The following is a 19,271-nucleotide window of genomic DNA, read 5'->3' on the forward strand; positions in this document are numbered from 1 at the left end:
ATGGGGGTCGTGTTGCCACCTCCTGATGTCCGGCGCTGGTCCCGCTGTGCCATCCCTCTCGCGGCCTTTGCACTGCTGTTGCTTTGCTTTGGTGCTCGGATATCCAGTGAGTGGCTTCTTTACTCACCTGCTGGCGGTGGGTGGGTAGGTGGGTGGGCGGCGGCGGGGTGGAGGGGGCGCCCAGGGCACAAGCCCTTGGGATCCAAGTCCCCATCTCCAACCCTCACCAACGGATGGCTTCCTCTCTCCCAGGCTGCAGGCTTGAGGTCCCTTTCAACATTCCGAAGGGACCGCTGCCTTCCCAGGTATGCTGGGGACTAAGGCAGGGGCTGGGAGCGCCAGGTAAGGTCCTCAAACAGGGAGCAGGGGTGGGAATGGAGCCAGGCTGAAGAGCCTTCTCTCTGACCCACCCACTTCCAGTCGGAAGCTAGCAGCGCACGAGCGCCCCGCGGGTCCCAGTGTCAAACAAGCAGGCCTCCGCCCCCTGCCCCCTTGCCCTCCTGTCCATCTCCCAGATCCCGCGAGAGTCAGGACCCCAGGTGGCATCCTCCGTGTCTGGACCCTGAGGGGATGCTGGGGCGCATGATGCGACCGTTCCGTGCCAGTCTGAACGTCGAAGGGGACGTGGTCTTGTCGCAGTACTTGGCTGGCTGGAGGGCACTGCTCAGGTGAGCGGTCTCCAGCCCTCCAGCCAGCTCCGCCTCAGCCCTCTCAGAAGGCTCCCTCGCTTCCGCCCTCCCCCTGTGCCTCCACACGCAGGCTCCTAACTCCCCTCGGCTCCGTCTTCACCTTCGCCACGAGCGAAGCCATCAGCAAGGTGACAGCCCTGGAAGCTCAGGTACACGGCCCGGACGCCGCGCACTACACGTCGCTGGGGGCCATGGTGGCTTGGGAGCAGCAGGCGGGAGTGCTGCAGCGGCGGGGAACAGCACCCCGAGACTCATCCGGGGCCTCAGGCTTGCAAACACTGCTCCTGCCGCACCGCGCACTGCGCTGTCCCAGCTCTGTCTCCACCGCGCGGCCACCGGCACGCGGGGAGGCCGGACGTCGGCGCGCAGTGAGGTGATGCCTATGGCGCAGCCCTGGCCCCTCACCACCCTTGGCTCATCCGTCAGGCCGCCCGCCTCGCGTTCCTCGCCCTCCCAGGTCGTGGCCGTTTGCTCGAGCTGGCCTGTCCCGGGGCTGGAGAGGCAGAGGCGCGGGCCGCGCTGGTCCGAGCCGCCAGGACCCTGGAGGACGTCTACAGCCGCACCCAGGGCCTGCTGGCCGAGCGCGGTCTGCTGCTGTTGGCCTGAAGACCTCTGAAACCGAGTCTGGCGGGGGAACCGAGCGCCCTCGGGCGGGTTCTATGCGTCCCAGGGCAGCGGCCGCTGCACCTGCCCAGACGCCCGCCCCTTCCGTGCTGGTCCGGGCTCCCAGTGGGCGTGATTCTCGGCCCCACAGTCTCAGGAAGGTCGGGGGAGCAGTGAGGAATAAAAAGGATTAACTGGCAGCCACCGACTTAAGGTGTTTTGTCTGATGGCTGCGGGCGTTCACGGAAACTTAAGAGGAAACGTGGACAAATAAGTATTCCCTTTCCCGGTAGCCAGTAGACTCGCGCCCAGCCTATCCCAGCCGTTCCTCTGCCATGGAGTTGTTGACCGACTCCATGCCAAGTCCCCAGGCCTGCCCTCCCGCCCTCCACGTGGTCCTGGCAGCTCTGCCCCAGCCCAGCGTCTCCTCCTCCGGGAGTGACCGGCACCCTCTGCCCTGCTGCACACCCTTACCCACCCCGCGTCCTGCCGCGCAGCAGACGCGCCCTCGCTGGACCACTTCCTCTGCCACTCCCACAATGGTGCGCAGCACAGCGCTTGGGCGCCTCCTCCGCGAACTCCCAAAAGCCAGCTCCGGTCCTTTCTTCCACATGATAGCACCCTTCAGCGGCCCATACGGATTTCCACCTGAATGTCCACTGAATGTCCACACAGCCAATGCAGCAGGTCCAAAGCTGAGGTTGTAAGGAGAAAACAAAGCGCCTGTGCTCCGATAGTTCCTCCACAGACTCCACCAGCGCAGGGAAGGACAGCTTCACTTCCCAGGCACTCAGGCCGCGACTTTGTTACCTGGATCTTCCTTGGGCTCCTCCGTGGTCACACCAGTGTTCAGCCTATCTATTCCGCTGCTACCAGCCTTGCCACAGCCAACTTTTTCTTTTCTTTTCTTTTTTTTTTTTTAAATATCTATTTGTTTGAAAGGCAGAGTTACAGAAAGGGGGCAGGAACAGAGAGAGAGCTTCCAATCATTTCTTCACTCCACAAATAGTGGCAATGGCTGCAGCTGGCCTGGTCCAAGCCAGGAGCTTCCCACACAGGTGCAGGGATCAAAGACTTGGGCCTTCCTCCACTGCTTCCCCAAGCACATTAGCAGGGAGCTGAGCTGGAAGTGGAGCAGCCTAGACTAGAATGATGCCCGTATGGTACAAGGCCAATCCCAGAGCCAACCTTTTCCATTACCTAGATTTTACAGCCTCCTCGTTGTCTCTCTGTCCATTCTGTCCTTGTCTGTATTGTCAGTAATTCTTTAGCACAGGCTAAGGAGCCTGAATCCTGTTTCCCTGGGTTTGATACCCAATTCCTCTCTGTTGTCGGGCTTCTTCCTCATGTAGACCCTGAAGGCAGGAATGGCAACCCAAGGGGCTGAGCTCCTACCACCCAGTATAACAGGTCTGAACTGAGTTCCTGGCTCCTGGTTTTGGTCTGACATAAACAAGGTTGTTGGGAGCATTTAAGGAGTGAGCAAATAAATGATTTCTCTCTGTTTCTCAAGTTAATAAAGTGATTTTTTTTTTAAAGATTTTATTGTTATTGGAAAGCCGGATATACAGAGAGGAGGAGAGACAGAGAGGAAGATCTTCCATCCGATGTTTCACTCCCCAAGTGGCCGCAACTGGCCGGTACGCGCCGATCCGATGCAGGGAACCAGGAACCTCTTCTAGGTCTCCCACGCGGGTGCAGGGTCCCAAAGCTTTGGGCCGTCCTCGACTGCTTTCCCAGGCCACAAGCCGGGAGCTGGATGGGAAGTGGAGCTGCCAGGATTAGAACCAGCGCCCATATGGGATCCCGGGGCGCGTTCAAGGAGAGGACTTTAGCCGCTAGGCCACGCCGCCGGGCCCAATAAAGTGATTTTTTTAAATGCTAAAGCAAAATAAAATGATTTTGGATATGACGTGGTAGCCTAGTTGATTAAGTCCTCTCCTTGTACAGTCCAGGATCCCATAATGCTGCAATTCATGTCCCAGCAGGCCTGCTTCCCATGCAGCTCTCTACCTGTAGCCTAGGACAGTACCAGACAATGGCCCAAACTTTTGAGACCCTACACCCATGTGAGAGCCCTGGAAAAAGCACCTGGCTCCTGGCTTTGGATCAGCTCCGCTCTGGGCATTGTGACCACTTAGGGAGTGAATCAGCAGATGAAATATCTTCCTCTGTGTCTCTGCTCCTCTCTGTACATCTGACTGTCCAATATAAATAAATAAATTTTAAAAAAGAAGAAAGTGATTCTTTAAAATATACATCACAGGACAGAAGTCCGGTGTAGCGGTTAAGATACCACTTTTGCAGGGTGGTGTTGTAGTGTAGTGGATAAAGTTGCCACCTGCAACACCAGGGCATCAATTCATATCCTAGCTGCCCCACTTCTGATCCAGCTCCCTGTAATGCACCTGGGAAAACAGCAGAAGATGTTTTAAAAGGACTGAAATGTGTGTCCACCTACCTTCCTCCGTGCATGACCCTCCATGCCCTAGTCAGAAGCCAACATGGGCATGGATCCGTCTCAACTATGTAAACTATGTTAAAATAAAATTAAAAAATAAAAGGTGACTCAAGTGCTTGGGGCCTGCTGCACATGTGGGGGAACTTGAAGAAACTTGTGGCTTCAGTCTGGCTCAGCCCGGGCTGTTGTGGCCATCTGGTGGGCAAGCCACAAGACGGTACATCTCTCCTTCTCTCTTACTCTGCTTTTCAAACAAAACAATACATCTTTTTTATATCTGTTTATTTTTATTGGAAAGGCAGATATACAGAGAGGAGGAGAGACAGAGAGGAAGATCTTACATCTGATGATTCACTCCCCAAGTGACCACAATGGCTGGTGCTACACCGATCCGAAGCCAGGAGCCAGGAGCCCCCTCCAGGTCTCCCATGTGGGTGTAGGACCCAAGGCCCCAGGCTGCCCTCAATTGCCTTCCCAGGTCACAGGCAGGGAGCTGGATGGAAAGCAGGGTCACTGGGACAAGAACCAGAGCCCATATGGGATCCTGGCGCATTCAAGGCAAGGACTTTAGCCACTATGCTATTATGATGGGCCTGAAATCAATACATCTTTACAAATATTAAAACTTTTTCAGGCCCAGCACGGTAGCCTAGTGGCTAAAGTGCTTGCTTTGCATGCCCAGAATCCCATATAGGAACCAGTTCACGCCCAGGCTGCTCCACTTTCCTTCCAGCTCCCTGCCTGTGGCCTGGGAAAGAAGTAGAGGACGGCCCAAACCCTTGGGACCCTGCATCCGTGTGGGAGACCTGGAAGAGGCTCCTGGTTCCTGGCATCAGATTGATTCAGCTCTAGCCTTTATGGCTGCTTAGAGAGTGAATCATCAGATGGAAGATCTTCCTCTCTCTCCTCCTCCTCTCTGTATAGCTGCCTTTCCAATAAAAATAAATAAATCTTAAAAAAAAAGAGAGAGAGAGAGAGAGTGAGATCCTCCCTCCACTGGTTCACTACTCACATGACCACAATGGCCAGGTTGGGGCAGTGGAAGCCAGGAGTCAAGAGCTTCTTTCAGATCTTCACATAGGCACAGGGCCACACAGGCACATTAGCAGGGAGCTGGAAGGGAAGTGGAAGAGCTGGATGGGAAGTGGAGGAGCTGGGGCCTGAACCGCCGCCTATGTGTGATGCTGGTACTGAAGGCAGAAGTTTAGTTTGCTGTGCCACCACATTGCCCCTAGCATAGAGCTATGGAAAGCGTCACTGTTACTGCCATTTATCAAGCTAGTTCTCACTGGCCAGCAGGCAGGCTTCTGTCTCCGAACCTTTGCAACTTGCTGGTCCCTCTGTCCAGGATGATTTTTTTTTTAAGATTTTTTTATTTTTATTTTTATTACCAAGTCAGATATACAGAGAGGAGGAGAGACAGAGAGGAAGATCTTTTTCTCCAAGTGGAGAAGTAGTTCCATCTTTAGGAAATGAGAAGCAGCGGCCAGTGTTGTGGTGTTTCAGGCTAAGCTCCTGTCTGTAACACCGACATCTCATGCAATGCTGGTGTAAATTCAATTCAGTGTGGCTCCCTGCTAAGGTGCCTGGAAAACAGCAGAAGGTGCTCCAAGTGCTTGAGATCCCGCAGCACATGGGAGAGCCGGAAGAAGCTCCTGGCTTACACCCGGCCCAGGCAAGGCTTTCGAGCCATCTGTGGAGTCAACCAGCCGATTAAGGGTCTCTTTGGTTTCTGGGGAAAAAAAGAAAGAGAGAAAGAGAGAGAGAGAAAGAGGGAAAGAAAGAGACAAAGAAAGAAAAAGAGAAAAAAAGAAAAGAGAGAAAGAAATTAAAACTCTCTCCCTCTTTCTCTCTCCTCCCCTCTCTGCCTTTCAAATTAATTAATCTTAAAAAACAGCTTGAGTAGACATTGTTTCAGAGAAGATATTTAAATAGCAAATCAGCACCTGGAAATACGCTCCAGATGTAAATCAAAACCCCAAGATAAGGTCTAACACCCATCAGACTGGCTATATTTAACACACACACACACACACTGAGTATTGGTGAGGATATGGAGGCACTCCATATCCTCCAGCGTGGCTGTCAGGAACGCAAGAAACTGCATCAGATTTACACTGTTGTTTCCAACAGCAACGCCGCCCAGACACACCAGCACAGCCTGAGCCACAGGGCTCCTGGGTCTCCGTCGCTTGCCACACTGCCCCCAAACGCTCAACTGTCGCAAAAGATCCGTCGCTTACGCTCTGCGTTTCCCTTCTGCCGTCAACCGCGGCGTGGCTCCTCCCCTCGCAGGGCTCAGCGCGACGGAAGACCGTGACAGAGCGCTTTACGACAAGTTGCTTTGTGGCAGCACCGGGGGAGGAAGATGGCGGCCGCCGTGTTAGGTGCTCGCGGAGCGGGCCCGGCTCCGGCCTGGGGGCCTGAGGCCCTCACCCCGGACTGGGAGAACCGGGAAGTCTCCACCGGGGTGAGGAAGGGGTCGGGGTTCAGGCGGTGTGCCTGCGCGGGGGCAGGGAGGGTACCGCCCGGTCGGGTTTGGAGGGCCGAGGCAGGCGGAGGGGACCGTGTGGTGCTCGGGGAGCGGGAGGCGGAGGGTGGGCTGCAGCCCGACGTTGTGGAGTCTTGAGACGCTGTCGGGGTTTAAGAGCTGCGATTCGGGGAGTCCGTGAGACTTGAAGAGGGTGTCTGTGTGTGTGCAGGGAATGGTGGGCGGGCTGACCCTCGCCCTTCTCCCCCTCCCCAGACCACGATCATGGCTGTGCAGTTTGACGGGGGCGTGGTGTTGGGGGCTGACTCCAGAACAACCACAGGGTGAGCGCGGGACACACGTGTGAAAGACCCCTGCCTGCCCTGACTGCCTGTCCAGCCTTGGCCCAGGCCGACCCAGCTGGGGAGGGGGGCTGCTCTCCCTGCAAAGAAGGCTTTGTCCCGTCCTCCACGGCTTCCTGTTCTGGGCCTTTGGTGAAATCCTTCCATTAAAGACCAGCTCTGCAGCCGGCTTGAGTTGGGCTGAGAACCGAGAGGCCGCCCTGGATTTCCTGGCCGGAGTGGGAGGCAGTTGGGGACTTCCCTCTCACTGTCCTGTCGGCTTTCGGCAGGTCCTACATCGCCAACCGGGTGACTGACAAGTTGACGCCGATTCACGACCACATTTTCTGCTGCCGCTCCGGCTCCGCGGCCGATACCCAGGCGGTTGCAGACGCAGTCACCTACCAGCTTGGTTTCCACAGGTGCTGTGGTGGGCGGTTTGAGGGGAGCGAAAATGGCCTGCTCCCAGGTTCTGACACTGTTTTGTCCGTGGCCTCTGCCTTCTCAGCATTGAACTCAATGAGCCTCCCCTGGTGCACACAGCGGCCAGCCTCTTCAAGGAGATGTGTTACAGATACCGGGAAGATCTTATGGCTGGTATCATCATTGCAGGCTGGGACCCGCAGGAAGGCGGGCAGGTCAGACCCTGGAGCCATGCCTTGTTTGGTCCTGCGCCTCCCCAGACCAGTCCCACGGTGGGACACATGTTGGGGGCCTGGGAACATAGCTGGTGACCAAAGCAACTGTCCATACTCCGTCTGGCAGGTGTACTCAGTGCCCATGGGCGGCATGATGGTGAGGCAGTCCTTTGCTATCGGAGGTTCCGGGAGTTCATACATCTACGGCTATGTGGACGCCACCTACCGAGAAGGCATGACCAAGGAAGAGTGTCTGCAGCTCACCGCCAACGGTGAGTCCTTGGCCTTCTGGGAGCTGCCATGTTCCTTCCCAAGCCAAGGTGGCCTTCCCCACCCCCCACCCCCGGTCATGATCCCAAGACCTGCCTCTCTGAACCAAACTTTCTCCTGTTTCCCAGCTCTTGCGTTGGCCATGGAGCGGGACGGCTCCAGCGGTGGGGTCATCCGCCTGGCGGCCATCGCAGAATCCGGGGTAGAGCGGCAGGTGCTTTTGGGAGACCAGATACCCAAATTCACCATTGCCACCTTACCACCCCCCTGAACCTTAGGACTCTAAAATGCAATAGGAGACATGCCACACAAACAACATTTAATAAACAGTTTGTCAAAGAGAATCTTTGTGCTTTGGGATTCTTTGTTTGACCTTGAGCCTGACCCTGGCTGACACACTCCTGTCCGTGCAGACCCCTGCACTGAGCTCAAAGGGAGTTGGAGGGAAAGTGGAAGGGGGTTTGTGAATGTGCCCTCCTCGCTGCATCTTTTTATGAGTGCTCTTCAAACCTCTTTCTCCAGACCATATGCGCCTACCTCCTGCCGTAACCAGGTCCCCAACTGCCAGACAGTGGTACCCACAGCACCCCTTCCCTGTTAAGCCCAAGGTGGAACTCAGAATCCTGGGACTATAGTCACCTTTCCTAAGCTGGCTTCTTGCTAGTCAGCATGGGTGTCCACTGACCCTGAGACCCAGAGGAATTTTTTTTTAGATTGATTTATTTATTGGAAAGACAGGTTTACAAAGAGAAAGATCTCCTATCCGCTGACTCATTCCCCAAGTGATCACAGCAGCTGGAGCTGAGCTGATCCAAAGCCAGGAGTCAGGAGCTTCTTCGGGGTCTCCCACATGGGTGCAGGATCTCAAGATGGACTGGGTCATCCTCCACTGCTTTCCCAGGACACAGGCAGGGAGCTGGAAAGGAAGTGGAGCAGCCAGGATGCAAACCAAACCAAACCAGCACTCATATGGGACGCTGCTCTTACAGGTGGAGAATTAGTCTGTTGAGCCACTGTGCCAGTCCAGAGGAGTCTTCTGACCCAGCCTCATGGTCTGTCTAATATCTGGCACCTCGTTTTGTGGTCAGCCGCACTGTGACCTTGGCTTCTGGGGGGTTGCTGGGCCTTTGCTGGAGTCTCAGGGCGATTCTGGCTGGAAGAGGCTAGCCCCTGGCAGTACTCTCAGCCAGCTCTGAAGGCCACCGCTTCCCTGGCCTCTGAGAAATGGACCCTGACCCCTCTGCAGCCAGGCTCCTGACAGAGGCCGTGCTGCTCAGTGACTATGACACCATCGGCTGCTGGGTTGGGAAACTGGGAGCTACATCTGCAAGCCTTGTTCTGCAGTAAATTGCTTCCTGGCATGAAATGTCTGTAACATTTACTGTATTTATTTGAAGGAGTTACAGAGACATCCGCTATCTGCTGGTTCACTCCCCACATGGCCACAACAGCCTGGGGCTGTGCTGAGCTGATGCCAGGAGCTAATTATGGGTCTCTCAAATGGGTGGCAAGGGGCCCAAGCTTTCCTCAGGCTTTTAGCAGAGAATTGGAGTGGCGGTAGGACAGCTGGAATTCAAATGGGCACCCGTAGAGGATGCCAGCACCACGGGGCAGGTTTACATGCTGCAGCACAGTGCAGGACCTGAATGTTTGTTTGTTTTAATTTATTTGACAGGCAGGGAGAAATCTGTTATCAGCTGATTCACTCCCCTAAATGCCCGCAATGGCCTGGGCTGCTCCAGGTTTAATGTAGGAGCCAGGATCCCAGGCTGGGTCTCCCATGTGGATGGCAGGGAACCAGCAACTAGAGCCATCAGTGAAACCTGGAACCTTTGATTGTCTTTTTTTTTTTTTTTAATGATTTATTTATTTATTTTTATTGGAAAGTCAAATTTACAAAAGGAGAAAGATCTTCCATCTGCTGATTCACTGCCCAGGTGGACGCCGTGGCCAGAGCTGAGCTGATCCAAACCCAGGAGCCAGGAGTTCCTTCTGGGTCTCCAACATGGGTGCAGGGTCCCAAGGCTTTGGACCATCCTCTACTGTTTTCCCAGGCCACAGGCAGGGAGTTGGAAGGGAAGTGGAGCATCCGGGTATGAAGCAGCGCCCATATGGGATCCCAGCGCCTGCAGGGCAGGGACTTTAGCCACTAGGCTACAACGCTGACCTCAGAACCTTTGATTTTCATGCCAGAACCTTTAATGCAGCCCTCCCTCTGAAGTAATCAGCTCTGATGCTTCTCTGCCTTCCTTTTCCAGCCTCGCTCTATGAAGCAGTGCTCAGCACCTTCTGCAGCACATTTGCCTCTCTCCATTGCAGTCCTGGTCACATTATCCCTTGCCTGGAGGACAGCAGCAGCGCCCTGCTGACCTGGCTGTGTCCACTCTGGCCCCTCCCCAGTGCTTCCCCAGGCAGCACCCGTGGTCGGCTCTGGCCATGTGAGATGGATTTCTGTCCCTGTTCCCCGTCCTCCCAGCTTACCGTCACACCTAGAGTAGTTTGGCTCTGTGCTTGGGTTTGGAACACCTGTCCCTCACCTCCACACTGGAGCCTTCTGTCTCATTGGCTGGATCCTCTGAGATTTTCACTTGTTCTGTGCAGGCTCCAATTGCTTTGCTTTTTGTTTTTTGGTTTTAAGATTTATTTATGTTGTAAGATCAGACTAACAGAAGGAGATACAGAGCTGGAAGGGAAGTACAGCAGCTAGAACATGAACCAGCACCCATTTGGGATCCCAGCGTGTGCAAGGTAAGGACTTTAGCCACTAGGCTACCACACTGGGCCCTGTTTGGTTTTGTTAGTTAAAGATTTATTTTCGTGCGAGTTGTGTACGATGAATACAGGCTTGCAAGAACTCTGAGGTCCAATAAGGGTGGGATGTAAAAAAAAAAATTTATTTATATTGGAAAGGCAGACTTACAGAGAGGAAAATCTCCTGTCCAACGATTCACTCCCCAAGTGGCCACAATGGCCAAAGCTGAGCTGATCCCAAGCCAGGAGCCAGGAGCTTATTCTGGGTCTCTCACATGCGTACAGGGTCCCAAGGCTTTGGGCCATCCTCTGCTGCTTTCCCAGGCCACAAGCAGGGAGCTGGATGGGAAGCAGAGCTTCTGGGATTAGAACCAGCGCCCATATGGGATCCTGGCACATTCAGGCAAGGACTTTACCCACTAGGCCACGCTGACCAGCCCCCCGTTTTTTTTCTTTTTCTTTTTTTTAAAGATTTATTCATTTTATTACAGCCAGATATACACAGAGGAGGAGAGACAGAGAGGAAGATCTTCCATCCGATGATTCACTCCCCAAGTGACCGCAACGGGCCGATGCTGCGCCGATCCGAAGCCGGGAACCCGGAACCTCCCCCAGGTCTCCCACGAGGGTGCAGAGTCCCAATGCATTGGGCCGTCCTCGACTGCTTTCCCAGGCCACAAGCAGGGAGCTGGATAGGAAGTGGAGCTGTTGGGATTAGAACTGGTGCCCATATGGGATCCCGGTGCATGCAAGGTGAGGACTTTAGCCACTAGGCCACACTGCCGGGCCCCCCGTTTGTTTTTAAGTATTGTCATTAGAGCAGTTTGATATTTACAGCAAAATGGAGTGGATGCCATGGATGTCCCATGTACTCCCTGCCCTTCTGTACAGCCAACCAGCATGCTGTATCAGAGAAGCGCGCTTGTTGGAGTTGGTGAACTTGGACTAGCTCATCATTCCCGTCTTCATACAGCAGTGTAGCTCTTGGCTCCAGTGTCCCTTCAACAGAAAGGCCCGTGCTGGCCATTGGCACAAATTACCTTCTCTTCCTCTGGCCCTCTCTTGAATTACTCTGTGTAACTTTCTTCCTTCCCTTTTTTTTTTTAAGATTCACTTACTTATTTGCTTGTTTGTTTCTTTACCTGAAAGAGTTACAGAAGAGCAAGAGGGACACGGATCTACCTGCTGGGTTCACCCTCTAGGTGACCACAGTAGTCAGGGCTGAGCCAGGCCAAAGCCTGGGCCAGGAGCTTCCTCTGAGCCTCCCACCTGGGTGCAGGGGCCCAAGCACTTGCGCCATCCTCGGCTGCTTTTCCTAGGCACATTAGCAGGCAGCTGATTCAGAGGTGGAGCAACCAGGGGACACGAATATGGGATGGTGGCGCAATTTTCCTTCTAGTAGGATTTGCAGGATCTTACACTGTCATGTTTGCTTGTTTACTTCTGTCTGCCTCCTCTATTGCTGAGTCAGCTCCATGAGAAGAAAGGGTTGTTTGTTTCTGCTTCATTCCTGCACATTCCATGCCCAGCAAGGGACAGACACCCAAGGTGTATTGATTGAATATGCCTTCTAAATCACCGCTCTGTCCCCTGCCACTGTCCTGCACACCTCCCCGGCTCCCCAGACTGCTCTCTCACATCAGTGCTGCAGTTTGGTTCTAGCCATCTTCCTATCCCACCAGCCACACGTGGACACTGCATTCGAGAGGCCTGATTCGTTATCTCATACCCCATGATGCAGTGCCTTGGCTCCATCTCCTCTTACCACCCCCTCCCCTCCACCAAACACACAATGCTTGGCCATTCTGAACACTTTTAATGGGATTCACTACTCAGAAGCCCGGGGGAAGAAAAGTTGAGGTTCCAGTTGCCCCCTTCAGATGGTGGAGTCGTTGGCAGATGCCATGTCGTGCAGCTGGTGGCGGAAGGAGAGGCGGGCTTTCCGGCGGAAGTAGGCCCCTGCCCCCGGGGAGAGTCGCCCGCCCTCAGCCGGCACACCGGGGGCTGCAGCTGGGCTGGGCGCTGGAAGGGCCATGACATCCAGGCCTGAAAATGAGAGTGAGAAGGGGGCGGCGTGTGGGTTTGGGTTCGCCACCCCCTCCCCAGCCAGAGTGCAGAGGGAAGGAGGCTGGGTAAGGTGCCTCAGTGGGGGGATGGCTCTGAAGTTGGTGAGGAGCTGCCGGTATGAGCAAGGATGTGAGGAGGGGCTGGCTTGATGGGCTCAGGTGGGAGCTGTGCAGCCGCCCGGTCCCTGCTCACAAGGGCTCCCCCCAAGGGGCCCCAGGTTTGGTGCAGTCACCTGTCTTTCATCTTGCACCATACCCTGCAGAGTGTGTAGCCAGCTCCCACCCAGGGACACAGATGCTCCTCTCCCTTCGCCGGCCTGGGCACTTGTCTTTCTTCCCCATGCACCTGGCTAGCTGCCTGACAGCCCACTTTCCCGCCTCGTCGGCCCCATCTGCCCCCATACCTGCTCCCCTTTCAGTCCCTCGCTGTCTCCGGCACCCACACCAGCGGAAACACCAAGCCCCTTTGAGACCCATCTCAACTGTGGAGGAAACTAGGATGCTGCTGGGAGCGACCAGGAGAGTTCCAGGGAGATGGGTGTGGTTTCCAAGCCCCCCATCATGGGCAAAACTACCACTTAGCCCCAGACCGCCTGGTGATTATAGGCGCCAGGAGATGGAAGGGGAGAGGAAGGCAGAGACATGGAGTGGGGAGACACTCCCATTCAAACACCTATTTTTGACCTCCATAGTTTTGGGGTTCTTTTTGATCTCCATGGAAATACAGGACAGCATCGGAAGGGGTGGCGTGGCAGAGACAAATGTAGGTGCTGTGATAGAATAAAAATTTAGTCTCTAACCATGAAGAGCATTGGTGCCAGGCTTCACATGGTTAAATTCATTTATAACACACACACATACACATTTATTTCAAAGGCAAAATACAGAGACTTAACAGTAATTTAAACCAGGCATTCTGGGGCCACTGCTGCAGTACAGTGAGTTAAACCACCATATGCAGCACTGGCATCCCAAGCTGATAACGGTTTGAATCCCAATTGCTCCACTTCTGATCCAGTTCTCCTGATCATGTGGCTAAGGAAGCAGCAGAGGACGGCCCAAGTCCCAGGCCCTTGTAATCCATGTGGAAGACCCCAAACAATGCTCCTGGCTCTTGGTTTCAGCCTGGCCCAAGCCCCACCAGCTGCAGCCATTTGGAGAGTGAACTAACAGACAGAAGCTCTCTCCCTCTCTCGCTCTCTTTTAAAGATTTATTTATTTGGGGGGCCTGGCACGGAGCCTAGTGGCTAAAGTCTTCGCCTTGCACACGCCAGGATCCCACATAGGCGCCAGTTCTAAGCTCAGCAGCCCATCCAGCTCCCCGCTTGTGGCCTGGGAAAGCAGTTGAGGACGGCCCAAAGCCCTTGGACCCTGCACCCGCGTGGGAGACCTGGAAGAAGCTCCTGGCTTTGGATTGGCTCAGCTCTGGACATTGTGGCCACTTGGGGAGTGAATCATCAGACGGGAGTATCTTCCTGTCTCTCCTATGTATATCTGACTTTTACAGATTTATTTATTTTTATTGGATAGGCATAGGGAGTGAATCAGCAGACAGATCTTCCTCTCTGTATCCAATAAAAATAAATAAATCTGTAAAAGTCAGATATACATAGGAGAGACAGGAAGATACTCCCGTCTGATGATTCACTCCCCAAGTGGCCACAATGGCCAGAGCTGAGCTGATCCAAAGACAGGAGCCAGGAGATTCTTCCAGGTCTCCCATGTGGGTGCAGGGTCCAAGGGCTTTGGGCTGTCCTCGGCTGCTTTCCCAGGCCACACAGGGAGCTGGATATCTCCCTCTCTCTTTCTGTAACTCTGCCTTTCAAACCGATGAATGAATCTTTAAGAAAATAATAAACAAGCTAAAAACTAGACATTCTGATATGCAGTGCCACATCGCTTGCTGCCCTGCCCCACCGTGCTGGTTGCCGTTTATGCTTTGGAATAAGCATTTGGAGTGTTCGCAATGTACAATTATGAAGATTCTGCATTTTCACAGGATGAGAAACTAGCTGTGAGACGTTAGGTTCTTGCTGCGTGCTCTGGCAGTTCCCGTCTGCTTTCCTGAAAGCAGTTGGAACTGTGCTACATCCAGCAGCTGCCTGGGATGTAGGTGAATGTTCTCAACTTCCCAGATGAGAACAGGGAGGCCCTGGAGACAGGGCCACTTGCCGAGGTCATGCGGGCTGCACTAGGGGAGCAGTCTAAAGCCTACTCTGTGAGCCCCTGGAGTTCTGAAACATTGGGTCCCCAACCAGCCTGGCACTGTGAATATCATAGGTAGAGTCATCCACATGCTGAATCCCCATCCCATAAGAATGTCAGGAAGTACTACCAACTTAGGAGTCTGCTTTAAGAGTTTTACAGGATCCCTTAGGGGCGCCGGTTCAAATCTTGGATAGTCCCTGATTTCCATCCAGCTCCCTGCTTGTGGCCTAGGAAAGCAGTCAAGGACGGCCCAAAGACTTGGGACCCTGCACCCGTATGGGAGACCCAGAAGAGGCTCCTGGCTCCTAGCTTCAGCTTGGCTCAGCTCCAGCTGTTGCGGCCACTTGGGGAGTGAATCATCGGACAGAAGATCTTCCTCTTTGTCTCTCCTGCTCTTTGTATATCTGACTTTGCAATAAAAATAAATAAATCTTAAAAAAAACAAAAACAGAAAACAAACAAAACAAAAAGAAATGGCGCAGCCAAAGAAGGTGCCGGTGCCCAGAATGAAATGCAGCCTTGCTGGCGGTAGCTAAACTTACTGCCCTACAATGCCAGTTCCCAAACAGATTTCAAAGCACTGTTTTCTAAAATACCTGCAGTATTTTACACTTAATCTTTATTGCAGAATAATTTTCTCTACTAGGCTATACCACAAATTAATAAAACTCTAAAACTTTGGACCCGGGGCAATGGCCTAATGGCTAAACCCTTGCCTTTAACTGCCAGACTCCTGTATGGGTGCCGGTTCATGTCCCAACTGCTCTACTTCCCATCCAGCTCCCTGCTTGTGACCTAAGAAAACAATCAAAGACAGCCCAAAGCCTTGCTACCCAGCAGCTACGTGGAAGACCTATATAAAACTTCTGGCTCCTGGCCTCAGATTGGCTCAGATTTGACTGTTGCTCCATTCATTGTGGCCACTTGAGGAGTGAACCAGTGGATGGAAAATCTTTGTCTCTCTCTCTCTGTAAATCAGACTTTCCAATAAAAATGATCTTTTTTAAGTAAATATATATATATATATTTAAAGATTTGTTTATTATTACAAAGTCAGATATACAGAGAGGAAGAGAGACAGAGAGAAACGTCTTCTGTCCGATGATTCACTCCCCAAGTGAGCCGCAATGGCCGGTGCTGCACTGATCCGAAGCCGGGAACCAGGAACCTCCCCGGGTCTCACACGCGGGTACAGTGTCCCAATGCATTGGGCCGTCCTCAACTGCTTTCCCAGGCCACAAGCAGGGAGCTGGATGGGAAGTGGAGTTGTCGGGATTAGAACCGGCGCCCATATGGGATCCTGGTGTGTTCAAGGCGAGGACTTTAGCTGCTAGGCCACACCGCCGGGCCCAAGTAAATATATTTTAAAAATCCAAAACCTTTGCTCTTCAGGCTCAGACATTGTGGCATAGCAAGATAAGTCACTACTTGGGGTGCCTGCTTCCCGCATCAGAGTGGCTGTTTCTAGTCCTGGCTCTGCTACTCCTTACAGCTTCCTGCCCATGCAACAGGAAGGCAGCAAATGACAGCCCAAGTGCTTGGGTTCTGAGATGCTCCTGGGAGACCTGGGTGTGGAGCTGCAGGCTCCTGGCTTCCACATGGACGCCTTCCTGTAGGTCCTGCTGTTGCAGCCCTTTAGAGAGTGGCCTAGCAGATGGAGCAGCTCTCTTTCTGTCTCTCCTCTCCTCTCTGTAACTCTGTCTTTTTAAATACGTAAATCTTAAAAAGCAAACAGTGACGACAGTAACACTACTGTGCAAAAGGCCCTGTTACCAAGAAAATGTAAAAACAAGCCACATGCTGGGAGAAAATATTTCCAATACATATATCTGATAAGAGATTGCATTCAAAATATGCAGAGAACTCTTACAATTTAACAAGATAACATTATTTAAAAAAAAAATTAGCAAGAGACTTGAACAGACATCAATAATAGCCAAGGGCCCAGTGCAGTGGCTCAGTTGGCTAATCCTCATCTTGCAAGTGCTGAGATCTCATATCGGTTCATGAACTTGAACCAAAGCCTTGGGACCCCATGCCTGTGTGGGAGACCTGGAGGAAGCTCTTGGCTCCTGGCTTCGAATTGGCTTAGCTCCAGCTGTTGCAGCCAGTTGGGGAATGTTTCAGTGGATGGAGGATCTTTCTTTCATTCTCTCTGTAAGTCTGCCTTTCCAATAAAACTAAATAAATCTTAAAAAAAAAAAGCCAAGAAGCATGTGAAATGTGGTCAACATAATTAATTTTCTGAGATGCAAATAAAACTTCACTGACACATATTACACTTAACAGAGTGGTTAATGTTAAAAATCGGCAGCATTGGGTTACATTCTGGGACAGAGGGTTTAGCCACCACTTGAAACACTGGCATTCCAAATGTGAGTAATGCTTGGATTCCTAGTTCCTTCTTGTAATTGTTTTAAACATTTATTTTTATTGTAAAGTCAGAGAAACAGAGAGGAACATCTTCCAACTGATGATTTACTCCCAAAGTGATCGCAACAGCCGGTGCTGTGCCGAACCGAAGCCAGGAGCCAGGAACTTCCCCCAGGTCTCCCACGTGGGTGCAGGGTCCCAAGCAGTCCTTGACTGCTTTCCCAGGCCCTAAGCAGGGAGCTGAATGGGAAGTGGGGCTGCCAGGATTAGAATCAGCACCCGTATGGGATACCAGTGTGATTTCTTTTTTATTTGAACGACAGAATTACAGAGAGACCTTCCATCTGCTGATTCACTCCCCAAATGTGTGCAAGCTGAAGCTAGGAGCCAGGAGCTTCCTCTGAGTCTGCCACGTAGATGCTGAGTGCGCCATCTGATCCTGCTTTCCCAGGTCATTGCAGGTGGGTCAGAAGTGGATTCGCTGAGACACCAGTAGTGCTCAGTCGGGATGCCAGCATTGGAGGTGGCAACTTTACTGTGTCACAACTCCAGCCCCAAGCTGCTCCATTTATGATCCAGCTCCCTGCTAATGCACCTGGGAAAGCAACAGGTGATGGACCAAGTACAAGGGCCCTGCTATCTGCATAGGAGACCTGGATAGAGTTCCTGGCTTCTGACCTGGGCCTGGCCCAGTTCTGCTCTGTGGCCAATTGAATCTCTTTTTCTGTCACTCTTTCCAATATGCAATTCCTTTAAAAAAAATTGATTATTGGGGACTTGGCATGGTAGCCTAGTGGCTAAAGTCCTTGCCTTGCATGCACCAGGATCCCATATGGGCCCCGGTTCATGTCCCAGCAGCTCCGCTTCCCTTCCAGATCCCTGTTTGTGGCCTTGGAGAGCAGTAGAGGATGGCCCAAAACCTTGAGACCCTGCATGGGAGACCCCAAAGAAACTCCTGGCTTTGAATTAGTTCAGTTCCAGCTGTTGGGACCACCTGGGGAGTGACCCAGCAGATGGAAAATCTTTCTGTTTCTCCTTCTCTCTGTAAATCTGACTTTCCAATAAAAAATAGTTTAAAAAATTGACTACGGGGAAGAGCCCAGTGGTGTTCAGGCTAATCCTCTTCCTGTAGTGCTGGCCTCCATAGGTGTTGCTTTGGTTTGTGTTTCCACTGCTCCACTCCAGATTTAGCTCCCTGCTTGCGGCCTGGGAAAGCAGCAGATGATCCGTGTCTGTGGGACCCTGTACCTACGTGTACCTCCTGGCTCCCGGCTCTGGCTCTGCTCAACTTTGGCCATTACTGCCATTTGGAGAGTGAGCCAGTGGATGGAAGACCTGCTTCCCTCACTCTCTGTAATTCTTTCATGTAAAATAAGTAACTCTTTAAAAAGAAAAGTTGGCTATGAAAGGCCTGACTTTGTGGCATTGCGGAAAAGGCTGTCGTCCTGCGTGAACTCTGGCTGTTGTCTGGGCTGCTTCCCTTCTGACCCGGCTCTCTGCTAACAGCCTGTGAAACACGATGGAGGATGGCCCGAGTGCTTAAGCCCTTGCCACCCACATGGGAGACCAGGATGAGGTTCCTGCTCTCACCCTGGCCCACCCCAGGCCGGGGTGGCCATCTGGGGATGAACCAGCAGATGCAAGATCTCTGTCTTTCCCCTCTGTAAATGTGTCTTACAAATCAATTTTTTAAAATTGGCAATAAATGTTGGCCATTGTCAAGTAATAGGAACTACTGGAGATTGTGGAAACTGAGAGAAATGACTTGGCAGTTTCTTGTAAGTTAAACATACACTTATATGACCCAGCCACTGCATTCCTTTTACTCAGGGGAAATAAAACAATATAGCAACACGAGGAGACCCATACAGGAATGTTTATGAGAGTTTTATTCCCAGTAGACCATTAGAAACAGTCCAACCATCCTTAAAAAGGGTAAAGCAATCTGCCTTTTTGTTGTTGTTGTTAAGGAAAATGTCTTTTCCCCTAGACTGTAAGTTCCAGGAGAGCGGGTTCTGGGGCTTTCTTAAGTTCAGGGTTCACCGCAGAGCAAGTGTACAGGCATGTTTGGTCAATGAATGCAGAAATGCAAGCTTTCAATAACATTACTGAACTTGCAGCCACCCCACACCGGCGCTTTTCCAAACCTCCTCCACACTGTCCGAGCCAGTCCTGCAGGGGTTCTCAGCAGGCCAGGGCAAGAGGGTGCACCTGCAGGCGCCCCACCACCGAGGCTCGCGGCCCGCGGAGTGCGCGCAGCCCGAGCGCACACTGGGTGGCGACAGGACACGCTCGGACCGACGGCGCGGGCCGGCCAGGCCACGGCGGTCCCCGGGCGGTGGGCGGACCCGGGGCAGAGGGCGGCGGGGGCGGGACGGACGCCCGACGAGAATCCCGCGGA

The 19,271-nt window shown here is 52.9% G+C and overlaps 3 protein-coding genes across 3 annotated transcripts; 2 read left to right on the top strand and 1 right to left on the bottom strand.

The window, feature by feature from the left end:
• On the top strand, positions 1-1,318 carry GLTPD2 (glycolipid transfer protein domain containing 2). The gene is given in 6 exon segments (XM_058676468.1): positions 1-106; positions 306-342; positions 516-668; positions 760-992; positions 995-1,030; positions 1,033-1,318. Coding segments are annotated over 6 exon segments (828 nt in total). The 3' UTR covers positions 1,296-1,318.
• A 4,747-nt stretch (positions 1,319-6,065) lies between these two features.
• Positions 6,066-7,816, top strand: PSMB6 (proteasome 20S subunit beta 6). Its single transcript, XM_004594845.3, has 6 exons — positions 6,066-6,223; positions 6,500-6,567; positions 6,855-6,986; positions 7,073-7,202; positions 7,330-7,474; positions 7,601-7,816. Exons 1-6 carry the CDS (start codon positions 6,122-6,124, stop codon positions 7,741-7,743), a joined length of 720 nt encoding a protein of 239 aa, XP_004594902.2. The 5' UTR covers positions 6,066-6,121; the 3' UTR covers positions 7,744-7,816.
• Positions 7,817-12,099: 4,283 nt separating this feature from the next.
• C17H17orf114 (chromosome 17 C17orf114 homolog) lies at positions 12,100-12,766 on the bottom strand. Its single transcript, XM_058676402.1, has 2 exons — positions 12,694-12,766; positions 12,100-12,269 (listed from the first exon to the last, which is right to left on the bottom strand). The coding sequence occupies exons 1-2, from the start codon at positions 12,764-12,766 to the stop codon at positions 12,100-12,102; spliced, it is 243 nt and encodes an 80-aa protein (XP_058532385.1).
• Positions 12,767-19,271: the final 6,505 nt, after the last annotated feature.

The sequence above is a fragment of the Ochotona princeps genome, chromosome 17 (genome assembly GCF_030435755.1).
Source record: "Ochotona princeps isolate mOchPri1 chromosome 17, mOchPri1.hap1, whole genome shotgun sequence".
In the NCBI taxonomy this organism is placed as follows: domain Eukaryota; kingdom Metazoa; phylum Chordata; class Mammalia; order Lagomorpha; family Ochotonidae; genus Ochotona; species Ochotona princeps.